Source organism: Salarias fasciatus, chromosome 14, assembly GCF_902148845.1.
Source record: "Salarias fasciatus chromosome 14, fSalaFa1.1, whole genome shotgun sequence".
Taxonomy (NCBI): domain Eukaryota; kingdom Metazoa; phylum Chordata; class Actinopteri; order Blenniiformes; family Blenniidae; genus Salarias; species Salarias fasciatus.
This window is the reverse complement of record NC_043758.1, coordinates 4,207,472-4,224,136: the sequence shown is the minus strand read 5'-3', so window position 1 is coordinate 4,224,136 and position 16,665 is coordinate 4,207,472. Positions and strand designations below refer to the sequence as shown.

The 16,665-nt window shown below is 47.7% G+C and overlaps 1 protein-coding gene across 1 annotated transcript; it reads left to right on the top strand.

The window, feature by feature from the left end:
• The first annotated feature begins 5,740 nt into the window (after positions 1-5,740).
• LOC115401069 (uncharacterized) lies at positions 5,741-15,821 on the top strand. The gene is made up of 7 exons (XM_030109228.1): positions 5,741-5,828; positions 7,184-7,610; positions 9,249-9,251; positions 10,431-10,627; positions 11,446-11,567; positions 13,063-13,177; positions 13,453-15,821. Exons 2-7 carry the CDS (start codon positions 7,343-7,345, stop codon positions 13,582-13,584), a joined length of 837 nt encoding a protein of 278 aa, XP_029965088.1. The 5' UTR covers positions 5,741-5,828; positions 7,184-7,342; the 3' UTR covers positions 13,585-15,821.
• Positions 15,822-16,665: the final 844 nt, after the last annotated feature.

Below are 16,665 nucleotides of genomic sequence, written 5' to 3'. Positions count from 1 at the left end.
ATTGGTGTCATTAACATCTTCTAACACTGTGCCTGTTGGGCAGGAGGGGAGTGTGTGTTCACACACACCGAGCAGCTTCCACTGGACGTGTACAGACATTTTTACCTCCCTGGATTCATGAAGTCTTTGAATGAGTTCCTTTTTTAGATTTTAGGGGTTTCATTGCCAGTGTTTTGTCAAAACTGCATTGAAGGAAATGCTGGTGAAGTTGTTACATAAATAAAATATTATTACACAAAACTGTGGCTTGATTTGTGCTGTGAATTCCTTTACTGATTCTGATCATTGATCCACTGAGAATGTCAAATTACTTTTTTCCCCCCTTATAATAAGACTTATACTATATGGGACATGCTTGCTGTTTCTGGTTGGCATTACAGGCAGGAAACAGATCACAGTGAAGCTATCATGGTTTTGTGTACATTCGTCTCCTCACACAGGATTGATGACCATAAAGGGAAAGTGGTAAAATGCGCACGTGGATGCATGACGTCATTCGAATCCGCGCGTGTGTGTGTGTGCTGCTGTGACGCTGCTGTGAAACGTAGGTTCAGGGTGAGCAGAGAGAGAGGGCAGAGCGATGCGGTATGAGGGCAGATCGGTGCTGTATGAGGGCAGATCAGTGCCACGGAGCCGAGAGGGGGGAGAGCAGACTGCAGCATCTCCAGCTTCACTCACACAGTCCTGCTTCCACTGCTTTAACACAGCAAGGACTCAAGATTTGAGTGTAAACAAACCTCAACATGTCATAGAGGTGAGCTGAGTCCTGACTGAATTTTTAATTTTTAATACATAACTTTTATTAATTTATATGCACCAATAAACACATTTTTTTTAATAAACAAAGTTTTATTTGGAAATATTGATTTCTTGAGTGCATCTCTCTCAACAAAGGATTTTAATTTCAAAACTATTACAACTGAAAAGTTGTAAATTCTTTACTTTTATGCAGCATTTCGATGAGCTATACGTAAAGTAAAGCGTGCAAGAAGTCCTGCGTTGATGTCCTCTCAGCATTCTTTATTGTCTCATTTCACGACGCTGCCGTGCCTCATTTCCACGCACCGACTCTCCAAATTAACACCTCCACCCGCGAGATAACAAAACACACCACCACATGCACCTCAGGGGAGAAGTGGGCATCCAGAGTTCATGTCAGCTAGAATTTACATCTAAGAGGAAAATTCCTGGCAGATGAGAAACACTGGTCCAGGACCTGAAAAAACAACACACTGCACTGCTCATGGGCGCTGGGCTATTTTCTTCTTAAATCCTCCTGTTTTTCTACATTCAACTACTAAAATATGAGTCTAATGTGAAATTAAGCACATTTCACTTTAACAGAGGAGAAAACTACAATATTTAAATGAGAGAGAGAAAGAGAGAGAGAGAGAGAGAGAGAGAGAGAGAGAGAGAGAGAGAGAGAGAGAGAGAGAGAGAGAGAGAAGATCAAGACATGTCAAACGGGTCCATGTAGATTTCACTGTAACTCCAACACTGCTGCACTGACACCTGCAGGACATTTAAAGTCACGATGGACTTCTGTCAGAATAGAATAGAATATATGCATCCCTTTTAGGAAAATGTATCAGTTCACATCGGCAATTACAAAATAAAGCTGACAGTCTTTACGCCAGTGGACATGTGAAGAGACGGAGACGTGTGAAAATAGGGCAGAAAAGCAGCAGCAGGGATGACACTGGAGTCATTGTTTTATTTCCCACAGCATAAAGAAAGCAACCAGAGGGACGTTGCTTCAGTTTCTGCATGCCGTCAGTGTATCTGCTGCCACGGTCTCTCTTCCTCTAATTGCCTTTATCAATCGATGCTCTCAGATATATTAATATTCCTGTCACAGTCAGAAGGATTTCTTAACCTCATGAGTAAATTCCATGGAGTGTTTGAAGATTTTTCTCTGCAATTAAGAAAATCTGTTGGCCGTACAATAAAACATATTTGTCGGGAATCAATCTGCTTTGAATTGATGTTTTTATCACCACAGCAGAAAACATCCACACAAACTATGGAAAACATAAAAATCAATCAGAACCACTTTTATTCATCGCGTCGATTACAGTACAACCATCTCAAGGCAAGAAAAAACAAAAACAGATCCAAAGACAGTGAGCAGCAGTAAGATGGAGACAGAGAGGACCGGGTCAACTAACATGTGAAGACTAAATGAAGGCATGCAGGGACAGATCAGCAACTTCCTGTTTCCTGCAGGACATATCACACCAGGAACGTGAGAGAGGAAAGAAGAGCCGTGCAGTGAAGAAGGCCTGTCAGCAGCGAAACCTACAGCAGCTTCACTAGGAAATGGTCCAAATGGCCTCAGACGGATCACTCTACATCCCTGTACCTCCAGCGCTGTCGTTGTTGTTGTTGTTGTTGTTGTTGTTGTTTGGCAGGGTCACTGCTTGCAGTTCAGATTTAGTAGAATCACAAACAGCTGAAATTCAAAGCAAAAACCACAGGACTGTCCAGGATGAGTTAAAATTTTACTCTTTGAGCGGGAAGAGGGTTTTATTTTACACTCAAAAACAAGAAATGTTGCTTGTGTTCAGTTTGTGTGGTGCAACAGACTTAATGTGGACCTTAAAATAAAAAAAAAAAAAAGGATTGTAAAGCTGTATTATTTAAGAAAATGTTACTCTGTTTAGATGCACACAATATAAATGGGTGTGTATCATATAGGGGTGTAATTATGATAGGTAGATGTATATCTTTATTAGTGTTTGGCTATTTGTTGTATTTCTAACATGATCAAAACGACTGACTGTTTTTTTTTTATAAATTGCATTGGACCATGACACACACATATATATATATATATTGTAATTCAAAAATATTGTTTATATTGTGTTAATAAAAGTCACAGTTGTGTGGATCGCCTGAAACCATCCCTGATGCTTCATTGTTGCAGGTTATTGTGTTATTCCGTTCAGAATGCCCTGAATGATGAGGTTATTGTTCATCCTTCACAGTCTGTCCACGCGCGCGCTCATGCGGGGCTGTGTGGCACTAACCCGCCTCCATACTTCCGCCGGCCTCGCCTGTCGCTGCCTCCGTGGCACGAATCACGCCTCCTATCAGTGAGTGGGCTGCGGGTCCAATGAGGCTCCGTCATCCTGCTGCTCGCCGTGCGCACCGGAGGCTACTGCGGTACGATGCGACGACGCGCGGCGGCGCGCGGCCGCGGCGGATGAGGAGATGCGCAACGGCCGAGGCAGGGAGGAGACAACGGGGAGGAGGGATCCGCGGTCCGCGCTGAAGCGGCGGGACGCCACCGAACGCGCCTCGTTTGATCCGGAGCGGCGGCGCGCTGCAGGCCGACCGGACGGACGCTGATCCCGCTGCAGGAGGCTCCGCGAGCCCGAGGGGAGGCGGAAATAACGGCTCCGTCTGTAAACAAGGAGAGGCAGGCATCAGCTGGGAGGCTGAGCCATCGAGGCGAGGTGAGAAACAATGAGCGCATCTCTGCCGGGCTGGGTACCGGGCTGGGTACCGGGCTGCATCCTCATCCTCACCCTCATCCTGGTACAGTGGGTCTGCTGGGCTTCATCTTCATCGTAGTGGCTCTGCTGGGTTTCATCTACATCTTCATCATCATCATAGTGGCTCTGCTGCGCTTCATCCTCATCTTCATCGTAGTGGCTCTGATTCATCTTCATCTTCATCATAGTAGCTCTGCTGGGCTGCATCCTCATCCTCATCTTCATCCTAGTACAGTGGGTCTGATGGACTTCATTTTCATCTTCATCTTCATCATGGTGGCTCTGCTGGGCTGCATCCTCATCCTCATCTTCATCCTGGTACAGTGGGTCTGATGGGCTTCATCTTCATCTTCATCATAGTGGCTCTGCTGGGCCTCATCTTCATCCTGGGCTCAGCCTGCTGCAAACACCAGCTTTGGTCCATCCGTGTGTCTCTGTGCTGGATGTGGCTGAAGCTTTAAGCTGTTTGGAGGCATTACACTGGATTTCCTGTCTGTTGTTATTTTGCTGTGAACGAATGAATGATGTAATGATTAATCTAACTGGTGCCTCACTCCCAGTGGTTCACACACAAGCGTCACACTGGAAGAACACCCTTTTAATTCTGGGGTTTAGATGCTTTGATGTGTGGAGTTTGCATGTTCTCTCTGTGGCACCTTGGTCTTAACCTGCTCGGTTGGCTGTAAACGTCCTGCAGGTCCGGGGGGGTGGAGGGTGGGGGGCCGGGGGTTCTGATGGAGCAGACCATTCTCCTCCGGGTGAGGGAGTCCTGCTGGGTCAGGAGGTCACACTCCAACCAAAACACTCACCAGCTCTGGACGAATCTTCCAGAAGATGAATGGCTGTTTGAGAGTGAGATGAAGAGAAAGTGCTGCTGGAGAGACTCACACCCCCACAAACAGAAAGGCTGTAATTAGACTTTCTTTTCCGGTCTCTGGGCTCAGTTGTAATCAGAGGATCAACACGGAGTGATTCATCCAGTGGAACATCATCGCTGCAGCGTGTTCTTGTGCTTTTCTCTTGCACAGCGTCAATCAGTGACCTTGAGTCTGGTGTCCAGGGTCTGAATCCCCGCACATTTCAAGGATTTTCTGTGGTGACCTGAACAGACTAATCTCATATTTTATCTTTTATGTTGTCGCAAAACAAAATATATTATTGCTGTAATCTATTTTTGCCAAACCGAAAAAAAAAAAACATGAACTTTTTAAGTTTCTTTTAAGTCTGCGTTGCGTTTCTTGTGGGTTTAGAGTGTTTAACGTCCCTGTCCTGTGTTGTTGTGCTGTTCCCGCTGCAGGCTGCTCTGTGACAGCTGAGTCAGTCTGGTGGCGAGAGGCCGGCGGGCGGGGAGGGCGGAGAGCGGCGCTCTGAAGACGTGGAGGAAAACAAACTTCTCATCACGCGCTCGCTCATCAGAGCTGACAGCCGCGCGCCTCGACCTGCCTCCTGCCCCGTCAGGAGACGTTTCAGCGGCGCATCTCTGGGAAAAGGGCTCGTTTTGTCCTGTTTTGTTTTTTAATCCAAGAACCCAGACGGTGCGAGAGTCGGGCAGATATTTTCTGCTGTCAGGATTAATCAGCGAGAAAGTATTTCAGCTGTTCCTTAAAGCGCGGCCAGTTTATTTTCTGAACTCAGATCTTTCTACCTTTGAGCCGTCAGGTTCCGAATCAGGAATAAACTCATGATCACTCTCTCAAATGAGGATTCGGCTCGACCTGACAGGCTGAATTTTAACCGAGGATAAGCGAGGACAAGGCACTGAAACATAGATGAGGCCAACAGCGAGCACCATGCTCCAGCAGAACAACAACAACAACTACCCCTGTCTCGACGTGTCGGGCTCCACCCGGGAGATGCTCCAGAAGTGCTCCAGAGCCTCGCTGCCCTTCCCCGGCCGGCTGGAGCTGGGCCTGGGAGACCTGCCGCTGATCCGGGGCCTCCGGGCCTGGGCTCTGTGCTCCAAGAACCGCCGCAAGGCCGGGAGCCTGCTGGGAGGAGGAGGAGGAGGAGGAGGAGGCCGGGCTCCTGCGGCTCCTCCCGCGGCCCGCACGCCGTCCACTTCCTGCCCCCGGCCCGCCGACGTCTACCTGAGCGAGGAGTGGGGCCGCATGGGGTACGGGCTCCCCCTGGGGCTGGACGCCCGGCAGGCCGGGATCGGGGCCCTGGTGACGGTGGCCACTCTGAAGACGTCCGAGGGCAGCGGCAAGACGCAGACTCAGTGCCTCTTCCTCCGAACCGAGAAGGGGAACTGTCTGTACTCCACGGCCAAGCCCGGATCCGGCGTGGTCGGCGGGTGGCTGAGGGGGAAGACGGGAGGAGGAGGAGGAGGAGGTAAGGACAATGGGCCCAGTCCCCCGGCTCCGACCGGAGCAAACTGGGCTCGAGTGCGATCGGGCCGGAGGTGGAGGAAGTCCGGCCACGCAGCGAGTCGTGAGAAAGCAGGCGCGAGCAGAGAGAGGCGGCAGAGGAGCGGGGAGCATCCTGCCGCTGAAAGCGCTGTGGAAGAAAGGCAGGAAGAGCGAGACAAAGAGGGCCTGGACGGCAAAGCGCCTCCCAGCCCGCAGCAGGACTCCCGCAGGGCCACATGCTGCCACAGCGCTTCTCCGAGAGCCTGCAGTCCCTGCGGGCGGAGAGTCCAGGACAGCGAGACCCAGGATGAACAGAACCGAGGTGAAAGTCCAAGAAGAGGCACCTCAAGCCAGCTCGATGGCGACTGGAAGGGAATGAGGAAGGAGAGGCGAAGGAATGAGGAGGAGGAGGAAGAGGAGGGGGAGGGAACCCTCTCCCAGTCACAGTCGTATTGTTCAGCCGAGGCTGTATCGAGCCCCGACCTTCAATCCAACCGCACGACAACAGACTCTCACATGGAAGAGAGTCCGGGGGAATCCCAGAGCGACAAAGAGCCACAAACATCTCAGAAGAAGGACGATCATCCCGATGAAGACGAGGAAACACACCCTGGCAGAGAGACGTTCCCGACGCTGACCGGAGATTTGACTCATGGTCGCTGGAGGCTGGTTACCGATGACTCCAAATCAGCACCGAACGGCCGCGCTGGTGATGAACGCCGTGAAGACGTGGCAGCTAATGTAAATGGGTTTTTTGATTATGCAACAGCTACTGTAGAGCTGGAAACGGAGGATTTCCACGAGGAGAAGAAGAGCAGGATTGAGGATCCCGCTGAGTCCCGGGTGTCAGACGGCTTTGAGAGTTTCCCAGTGTTCACCTCTGACTGCGTTTGCGCCAGTGAGTCCTCTGTTCCCCCAGAGGGCAGCACTCGCCCGGAGTCCTGCCGGGGGCAGGAGGAGCTCGAGAGCAGCCAGATATACCTTAATGGACACCAGCAGGAAGACGGACACGCCGGTGAAGATGAGTCTGAAAGTCAAGAGGAGATCTCTACAGCAGACGACACTGTGAAGGAGCAGCTCAGCGGAAACAGGAAAACTCCGTTTTTCTGTGAAGATGAAGAAATCAGTGACTGCCGGTGGGAGAGAGACGGTTTATCCTCCCCTGTCCGACACAGAGACCCCTCCGTCTCCCAGACAGACAGCAGGATTGAAGCAGAGAAGAGCAGCCGCCGTGGGACGAGAGAGTCTGAGAAAGAGGAGAGACTCTTTAGGAATAAAGGAGTGGAGGGGGATGAAGCTGTGGGAGAGTCAGAGGATGCAGACAGTGGGTGGAGGGAGGAGGAGGAGGAGGAGGAGGATGGAGACACCTGTGGACCAGCAAGCATCACCCTCATTGAAGCAAATGGAGAGACCGGCACCAACGTCGCTGTTGATCCCCCCACTCTCTATTCCCTCCCCCTGGATAATCCTGCCCCCTCTTTGCCCCCCCTGGAATTCATGGCAGTCAGCCTGGACTGTCTGGAGGCAGAGAAGGAGCAGGAGGAGGAGGAGATCCAAGCAACCGTAGGAGACGAAGGCGGAGGCCAGGACGGGAGAAGGAGCGAGCTGGACGAGGAGGGCTCCACCGTGGCCGCTGAGGACGGGAGAGAGGAGGAAGAGGAGGAGGATGAGTTTGGTGTCTTCATGCAGGCGGAGGGAGAGCCGGACTGGAGCGAGGGCTTCACCACGTCTGCCTCAGTGCCTTGTGGGAGCAGAGGAAGCATTGGTGAGTTGTTTGTGTCTTTCTGTCTTTACCTTCTCCCCTCGTTCTTCCTCCCTCTCTCTCTCTCTCTCTCTCTCTCTCTCTCTCTCTCTCTCTCTCTCTCTCTCTCTGTCTGCCACACCTCCTCCGTCCAGGTTTCCTCTGTCTGCCGTAGACTGGCAAGAGGAAGTCAACAGGCGTGACACGAGAAGGCTTCAGAGCAAAGCCGGGCAGGGAAATGTGCAGAATTAGACTCAGAGCTCCAGCGCCGCGCCGTGGAGCTTCACTAAGAGAGAGTGAATGCTGGAGCGGCTCGCTCGGGGTATTAGAGCCTTTTCAACCTTCTGTACAGACTCAGGAATGCATTTACAGGCTCTCTTGAAGAGAGCCTTGCAAGAAACTGCTCACTAACATGCTAAAGTTAGCTATTGTTCTTTTTCTGGCAGCTGAAAACTTTAGAGGTTACCCTTCAGCAGAACTCTTGTTTTCGTGTCACCTCAAAGCCTCGTGCTGCAGGGAAACTGACTGAAGTTTATAAATGACACATCCGAGTCGGTCCTCACCACCCAGCACCTGGAAGCAGCAGTGCTGGACGGGACTTTAACTTTAACAAAATAATATTTAAAAAAAAAAAAATACTTAAAAAACTTCAATAATCAGAAAAGTCTTTGGTGCAACTTTAATGCCTTGAGTAGCAGAAAACAGACTTTTCCTGCTGTTCGTCGACAAAGGAAAGCCACTCAGTCAAAGTAAAGATGTTTTAATACACTCAGAGAAAATCACCCGCTGCATTGAACCGTGGCGTTACAGACCTGAGTCCTTCAGTCTAGTCAGACAAATAATCAAGAATCGAAGCTGAAAAGAACACAAGTGTAAAAATAACCCTCGTTTTCACTTCATCCACAGCTGGCTGAGTGAGTCTGCGTTAAACACCCTTAATGATAAAAATACTGAGTTAAAAATTATGTGTTGTGCTCCGAGAAACCTTGGAATGACTTTATAACTCACAACATGACATTTCACACACACACACACACACACACACACACACACACACACACACACACACACAGAGGCAGGCAGGTACATAAGAACCCGTCGCCTCTTTGTTTTTCTCTCCCAGTCGGAGCTAATCGCTCCTTCTGATTCTGCTCCGTTTAGCTAATCAGCTCAGTCGTTTCAGCTCAGTTTCCACATCGAGGTCAAAGAGGCTGAGTTTCTGCTGCTGTTCTGTTTTTCTGGCCGAACAAAACGTGTGTGTGCCTTCTTCTAACTCTGTTTCTGAGGATTAAACAGCTAGCTGGACGTGCCGTCTGCGCCGTCGAGCATTCTGCACGGATTAAAACACACATTTAATTTTAACTTGTTGACTCACATTATGAACTTTTGCTCATTTCACCGACCCTCCAAATATCGATGAATGCTTCCTGTATTAGACTGGAGGCAGATGGGCATTATAGATCATCATCGTTGATGCAATCCTCCAGCAAAACACTCATTCATCACCATATATGATCGCATTGGTTACACTGGCTTGATATTCAGTGATATTGATCCATTTAAGAAAGTTTAAAGAGAAAGAGTACGAAAACTAATCCATGTAGGTGGCAGTTAAAGAGCATAAAATCAGAAGAATGTTGTGTTAAAACGTCATTTATGCAGCCGGTGAGTCTACAGACGAGAAATGAGTCGACCAGAGACATTTTTAACGGCGTAAATGCGATGTGGAGTTTGTTTCTTGTGCAGATACTCTCCACTCCACAGTGGAAATGAGAGTAGTTTGTCCTGACCTGGATTCCTAACCGGTCTCTCCCCCTCACTACAAGGTATTAATCATTCAGCGCCGGGCTGAGCGAGCGAGGGGGGGGCGGCTGGTGAACAAGGCCCGGGACACTAAGCCTTCCTCAGCCTCGGGTTATGGAGCGAAAAGAGAAACACAAAGAGGAGCGGAGTGTCTGACAGAGTCACTCATCCAGGCGTCAGCGGGAGGCGAAGTTTCAGCGAAGCGTTTCCTCGAAGTGAGATGAAGGCCGAGCGCCAGAAAATAAGACAAAGAATCCCTCAGCGACTGGTCCAGCGTAACTTTTAGGCAACAGCAGGAAACTGTGACGGAACCCGACAACAGGACGAGGCAGCGAGACGAGCAGAGCTGCTGGAGGACACGATCAGCACAACGCCGACTCTTCACCTCCTCCCATCCTCAAAACGACCCCGATATCTGTAAATTAAAACGACGGTTGTGTCCTTCAGAAGTTCTGAAGGACACAACCGGAACTCTGGAAGTCCAGAGTTCCAGAAAAGAGTTTGAGTACATCCAGAGATATTTATTGGTTTACTCTTTTTAAAGCATGGCGGCATTCTGAAAAGCCTTCAAAGCTTAGAAAAAGCTTTGAGAAAGTCCTGGAGACTTAAAACTTTGGATGAAGTCATCAGAAAGTCTTTCAAAACTGACATCCTCAGAAAGTCCAACGGATTCTAAAAAGTTCCAACAAAGTTGATTTTATAACAAAAGTCTTTTAAAGGCCATGAAAATGCCTCAAGTTCTGGAATTCTTCATAAAATTTTCCAAAACCTTAGTAATACATGTGATAATAACATTTGAAGTCTTAAAATGTCCTTAAAAATTCTCAAAAGCATCGAATACGCCTTCAAAAAGTCGACTTGTTGTTCCTGTATGAGACGTTAGAAAGGTTTTTAAAGGTTTGGAAAGTTTTCAGTGTCCATAAAAACAGGACGATAAGTTCTTTGAAAGGTTTTCAGCTCAAGAGAAGTTTTTAGAAAGTCGGATAATTGTGTAAAGATGTATGTTTTGAGTGTTCGACTGACTCTGCTCGTGTGTGGAAGCAGCTCTTGGAGACGAGGCCGTCGTCGAGGAGTCACCTCATTGGACGGCGGGCTGGACGGACCAATCAGAGGACTCCTGGGCCGCCTTTCCTCAGGACTCGTCAGACAGCGGCGGCGGCGGCGGCGCGGTGGAGCAGTGGTGGCCGAGCAGTGCGGCGGAGGACCGGAGGGACAGACTCTCCACCAATCACAGTCTGGTACGGCTGCACTCCACAGTAAACAAAACCATCACAGAAACTTGTTTCCATACTAACATCGGTCTCAGTATCAGTCAGAAGCTTCCCTCTAGTTACATTTGAAGCACCAGTTATCATCCTGCTGGTGGATGGCACGACGAGTCTCTGAGTCCTCTAGAAACTCAGATCTAACCTTGTTTATTTACCGTTTCCCTCCAGTTTTTCTCTGCTTGGTGCATCGTTAATGTAGCAAACGCGGTTTTCAGGATGCGTGGCCGAGTTTGTGGAGCTGACATTAATGAGTTTGCGGAGCTGTAGGACTGGAATTAAAGCCGCCGGAGTGTGAGAGAGGAGAGGAAGCAGCCGACACTGCAGGTTGTCGTCTCCCAGCGGACCTTGAACGCAGCGCGGAGCCCAGCCTGATGAGGAACGAGCTGCAGCGGAGCCCGGAGTCGGAGGGGATGGAGCAGCTTTTAAACGTGCTTTCAGACGCCTGCACGGCTCCGAGAGGCGCAGGAGAGCTCACACACTCAGTGAAAATGTCCTCCATAAATCCAGACTGGAGAACGTCTGGATCCACTGACCCTGTATGTTATGGAGCATTGATAAAGTTCCAGTTCTAATTTCAGATGGTAAACGTTATACAGTTTCCAGGGAGGAGATGTGCAGTCTTATGGCCACAGGAAGGACGGACTTCTTGACCATTTTGAATCATTTTATCTCTGTTTTTCAGCGGTTTTGCTCAAAAAATGTCATTTTTGGGACAGATATTCCTGGTGCAGTGGATGGGCCTGAAATCGTTCACCTGACAGGTTTTCGTGTTCCCGTGTCTCCCGCAGGCGGCCATCTTTACCGAAGCCTTCCCGTCACTTCCTGCTCCGTCCTCCAGTGACCCCCGTGACCTCAACACTGTTCCCACCCTGACCCAGCTGCTGCGGGGCCGAGCCAGCCAGGACCAGGGGTAGGTGGTCCAGCACGGTGGAAAGCTCCACTGCAGGCTCCGCTGCTCTCTAAAGCCCCAAATCCCCTCAACAGGAAGTCACCAGAGCAGCTGCATTTAGCAGGAAACTGTAGGCGCAGCTGAATTTGACATTTAGTATAGTTGAAGTGAGAAAATCTGCTCTTCCCTGTGATAAAAATGTGTAAATTTCCAATAAAATAAACTGATTTCCTGAAGCGGAGGCTCCACTGAGGCAGCAATAAAAACACTGAACAGGCGTTGCAGCGAGATGCGAACATAAAGCCGCTTACTCTCTCTGAGATCCAGACTGAGAGGCTCAGCTGGTGAAGTGGGACGTGTTCTCACCCTGAGGTTCACCGGTTTGACCCCCCATCGCACCCTGTGCAGGTGCCGGAGTGCCCTAGAGCAAAGCGCTTTGCATGTCAGCTGTCAGCACTGGTGTGTGTGGACGGGTGGATGTGACCGATGAAGACTGTTGACTCTAAAAATTTCATTTACGCTGGGGCAAAGAATCATTCAGATTACAGTTTTTTTCAGAGAAATTGGATGTTTGTAAAAAGTTTATTAGAGGTGAATCTTTTCTTTGTTTGTGGTCATTTATAGATAGATATGCACTTTTTTTCAGCTCTGAGCTGATCTGAGCTGTAGTGTTATTACTGTCACTGTGCTGTTGTGAGAACTTGTGGCCCCCACGTGGTCAATGTGGTGAACTGCAGGTCGGTTCAACCCAGACAAGCTGTTGCATTGTGGGCATTTATAGACTGAGGCACCATCAACACTGCGCTGTTTCTTTCAATTTAAACATAATATCGACGTTACATTTCTATAATGTTTAAGTGACACATAAGTTCTTCACAGTGAATTAAACTACAGAAATGTGGCAGGTCGAGCGTGTTGTTTTCTACTGGAGTTAATGTAGTTTTAATGTAGTCTGCTGAGCAAAAACTCAAAAGTGCATGCAAAGTATTTTTATTTGTATTCATTTTATGTTCAAAATGTGGTTTTCATGAATGTATTTGACCAAAACATCTTCATTTTGTTCATAAAGCAACTATTGACTAACTTGCCAGAGCAAAACTAATGAGAGAGGAGTCTATAAAGGAGTATTTAAATAAAAATGACAGCGTAAAAAATCTTCGACCTGAGCTAAAAAGCACAAAAATTAAAGATACTGCGCAACATGAAATATGTTGGTTGAAACATCTGGAGCAGTGTTGCTACACTAGATACAGATAAAACTTCAACATTTCCAAAATTTATTCCAAAACACACCTTCACACTCATTTTCATGGCTCCATAGCTGTGGTTATTTGAAAAGGTGTGTTCCTCAGTTACACATATTTTATTAACAGGGCAGAAAATCTAAAGGGAACAGAGAAACTGTGTTTTGAGTTAATGAATCAACATTCCTTCCTAAAAGGAACAAATGAAGTTGTAAATAGCCGCTTGTTTATTTCTGTGTGTGTGTGTAAGATCGCTGTTTCCTTGTTTGCAGGCTATTGGACAGTTTCCATGACTTGAACAAGATGATCGGGCAGCGATACAAGCGGGCCAGCGGCGTCTCCCGCGACCTGCTGCTGAGGACTTTACACCTGGAGCCGCCGCACAGCGTGAGTGTTTTCTACAGCTCTGTGCTAAAAACACCCCGAAAATCCAGTTATGCAGTTAAATCTCCGCTTGTCTCACACACACACACACACACACACACACACATACACACACATACACACACACACGGTTTGTCACAGAGCGCTTATTGTTGGCTTCCAGTTTTCAGGCCTTCAGGGTTGGTAAATTGAATTTGTCGGTGCAGTTAAAATGAAGCGAAGGCGCCGTTTGACCGAAGCCTGCCGTTCTGAGTGCTGCTGTCTTCTTTGCTCTGTAGGAGAGTCGTCCTGCTGTCTGGACGGCGAGCCGCCGCCTCTCGCCCGGCCTCCCCTCGGCCAATCAGCACGCTCAGAACGCCGCCGCCAAGCGACGGCTGTCGTACGACTACAACAGGAACATCATGGAGTGACGTGGGCCCGTCGGGTTTTCAGCGGGTTCCCGGGACTGTGACTCTCACTCCGTCTGCCACTCAGACTCTCACCTTGACTGTCAGAGGTCACCTGCTCCCGGTTTCCATCTCACCCGTCAGCACCAACTTCTCCTTTTGAGTTTCCTCATGGAGGTTATTCTGCCGCACGCTGAGCTGCTGCTGCTGTCTGATCGCCGCCATGTTGAAGGAGGAGGAAGCGTTATCGCTGAGGAATATGAGCTTGTGTCCACATAGTGTTGTTTTTATGTTTTTTTTTCCTGCAGCAGAGCTTTCAGATGGAGTGCTTCTGCAGCAAAAAAAAAAAAAGAAAAGAAAGTGCTGCCCATGCATTTTGCTGATATGACAGATCGGTAGTTGAGGTGCAGTGATGAGAGTCGACAGCGCAGCAGAAACGCTTCCTGTCTGCAGCAGCTTCAAGGGTTTTCAACCTTCAGTCTGATTTGAGCTGAAACGGAGGCCTCAGCCTGTCGTGTCTCGATACAAAGGGTTAAAACCTACTTATTCAAACATGTTAATATCAGTAATACTGAGATTTAATTTGAATTATCGCTTCTTGTCATGTAGTGAAATTAGATTTGGGTCTCAGGGAGTTTGTTTAGGGTTTTTCCTGCTGTTCCTGATATAAAGATAAAGACAGATCAATAAAGCATGAAGAGGCCTTCAAGCACTAAAATAGACTCACGGTGCTAAAAAAATCTAGTGGCTTCACTTCTTTCCACTTATTCACCAAAAATAATCAAATGATTAAGCATATTGGTTTTACAGAACACTTAGAATTTTTCACAACGTAGTAAAAACTTGCAGTTTTATATATTATATTATCTCACATTTGCTGAACAACTAAAAATATCTAAACTCCAAATATACATGATATATCTATGTAAATCAGTCCAGTTAACAATAGAAATCAGTTTATTTATTCTAAACTCATCTAATGGCACTGAAGTTTTATTAATGATTAAATGAAAAGTTTTGTCTTTTCAAATAAAACTATAATCACTTATTTAAAAAAAAGTTGTTCTTTTTTCATTTTATGCATTAATCTTGTTGCGTCATATGAATCACACACAATTATTATTTATTAACAGTTTTCTTGATAAAAATCTAGTCATCTAATGAGAAAATATAATAATTTAGGTTTTTGTTGTTTTTTTAAGTAAAATCCAGTTAAATCTGAATGACTCAGACAAACAAACTCATGTAAATTTCTAAAAAAAAATTATTTTTCACAGAAGAAAAACCAACTATAGCTGCCCTCTGATAAAAACAAAGCTATGTGGACACCAGTGTGACAAAGCTGCTGTTAAATGCTGGAATTAAACCATTAAAAAACCTTTACTTCTATAAAACAACAATATTTTGTTGAACAGAGTAAAAGTTCTTCATCAGGCACAGACTGAAGATCCTCCTCCAACATGGCAGCTCGACCCTTCGGTTCTGCCGCTGATCTTTATTCCAGCAGCTTCACCGAGAAGCTGCAGCGTCAGACTCCACAGACGTCACCGTCGGCCGGATCTGCGCTCGTTAGAGCAAGTTCAGAAGAAAAGACATGGACGTCCAATCACCGTCTGACCCCGAAGAGCCAGTTCCAGCATCATTTCCCCCACATGTGGCAGGAATAGTAATAATTTACTCGCAGAGCGCTGAGGATGAATCCTGTCTTTGTTTTCACATTTCAGAGTGATGCATGTGCTTTCATTGTGTATTTAATACAGAAAAGAGAAAAACAACCTGAATATAGTTTTTGGCTCCTCAGAAACACGTTTGTCTTCCAGTCAGTGCCGACAGGAGCGCCAGTGAAAGTGCCAACGATCACCCAGCATTCAGGAAGTGTTCGTCTCCTTTCTCAGAGCAGAGGCGGACTCCGAGGAAGAGCATGTGACGTTTCTCTCTCTGTCTTTCTGTCTCACCGCCGTTCAGCACGGCCCGGTCCAGGTCACCAGACCTGAACCTGGAGCTGCGTCTTTCTGTTTCCTGTGCTGTTCCACCTCCTCCCCCGTTCTCTCCGTGTTGTAGATCTCACAGGTCATTTGTGACACAGTCACCTGTGTGAGTGGGTGTGTGTGTGTGTGTGTGTGTGTGTGTGTGTGTGCGAGTGTGTGCGTCTGCCATTTGTATAAACCTCCAATTCCTGAGAAAGATGAATATTTTCTGATCTGTTCAAAATGAGGAAGACGGAGTTGTCGCCTTGTAATCTGATGTAATAAAATGAAACTGCGTGTCGGCTGCGCCTCACGATGGCTTCTGGGTGCTTCAGAAAATCATCAGGAACTCAAACACATCAGACTCAGCTCTGCTTCTGGTGCATGACCGAAAAATGTAAAGGAATTAAAAGCATTACACATTTACACAGATCAGAGCTGCAACTTCAAAACATTTATGATAAACTTGAAGTGAAGCATAAAAGACAGGATCAGTTTGTACAAAACTGATCTTTCAGGTCAAATCAGACCAATAAGAAAACCTCCCTGAAAACAGATGAAAATAACATTTAGCCTGCAGGTTGAACCAGCAGCACAGTCAGAACCGAAACAGAGGAAAACAAACAGAACACAGCAGCTATTGTGAATTCTCATCTTAAACATCTGAACAACTCATGATGCAACAAGCTGAGCTTTGTGAAAAAGCATCGAGAAAGTCTTCCCTTTAAGAAGAAAGCCGCCTTTTAATGATATACACCAGTTTTTTAAGGTAAATATCAGACTGATTCTGGCAGCAGCGGTTTGGTGAACAGACAGTTAAACTCCTGATTTGCTGAGTCAGAGCAGCTGAATAACGGCTGCTGTGCTGCGATAACACAGCTCTGTGTTGCAGGGGCCGAAAACAGGCCCCGGGGGGCGGAGGTGGAGGGTGGGGGTGGGGGTGGGGGTGGGGGGGCAGCCGGGTCGGGGGGGGGCGCCCTGACCTCACCGGCTTCACCACGAGTCAGCCGGACGGCCTCTTCTAGACACACCGCTAACAAGACGGCGATAACGCATTAGTGAGGAGGCGTTCTGAAAACAAGCCGGGGTTAAAGCCCAGCGAGGAGCAGTGGTTCACTGCAGCGCTGCAAACACACAC

Coding starts and splice junctions, on each gene's coding strand:
- LOC115401069 (XM_030109228.1), top strand. CDS start 7,343: ATGGCAGTCAGCCTGGACTGTCTGGAGGCAGAGAAGGAGCAGGAGGAG. Junction 10,628..11,445: donor TCTCCACCAATCACAGTCTG/GTACGGCTGCAC, acceptor TGTCTCCCGCAG/GCGGCCATCTTTACCGAAGC. Junction 13,178..13,452: donor ACCTGGAGCCGCCGCACAGC/GTGAGTGTTTTC, acceptor TTTGCTCTGTAG/GAGAGTCGTCCTGCTGTCTG.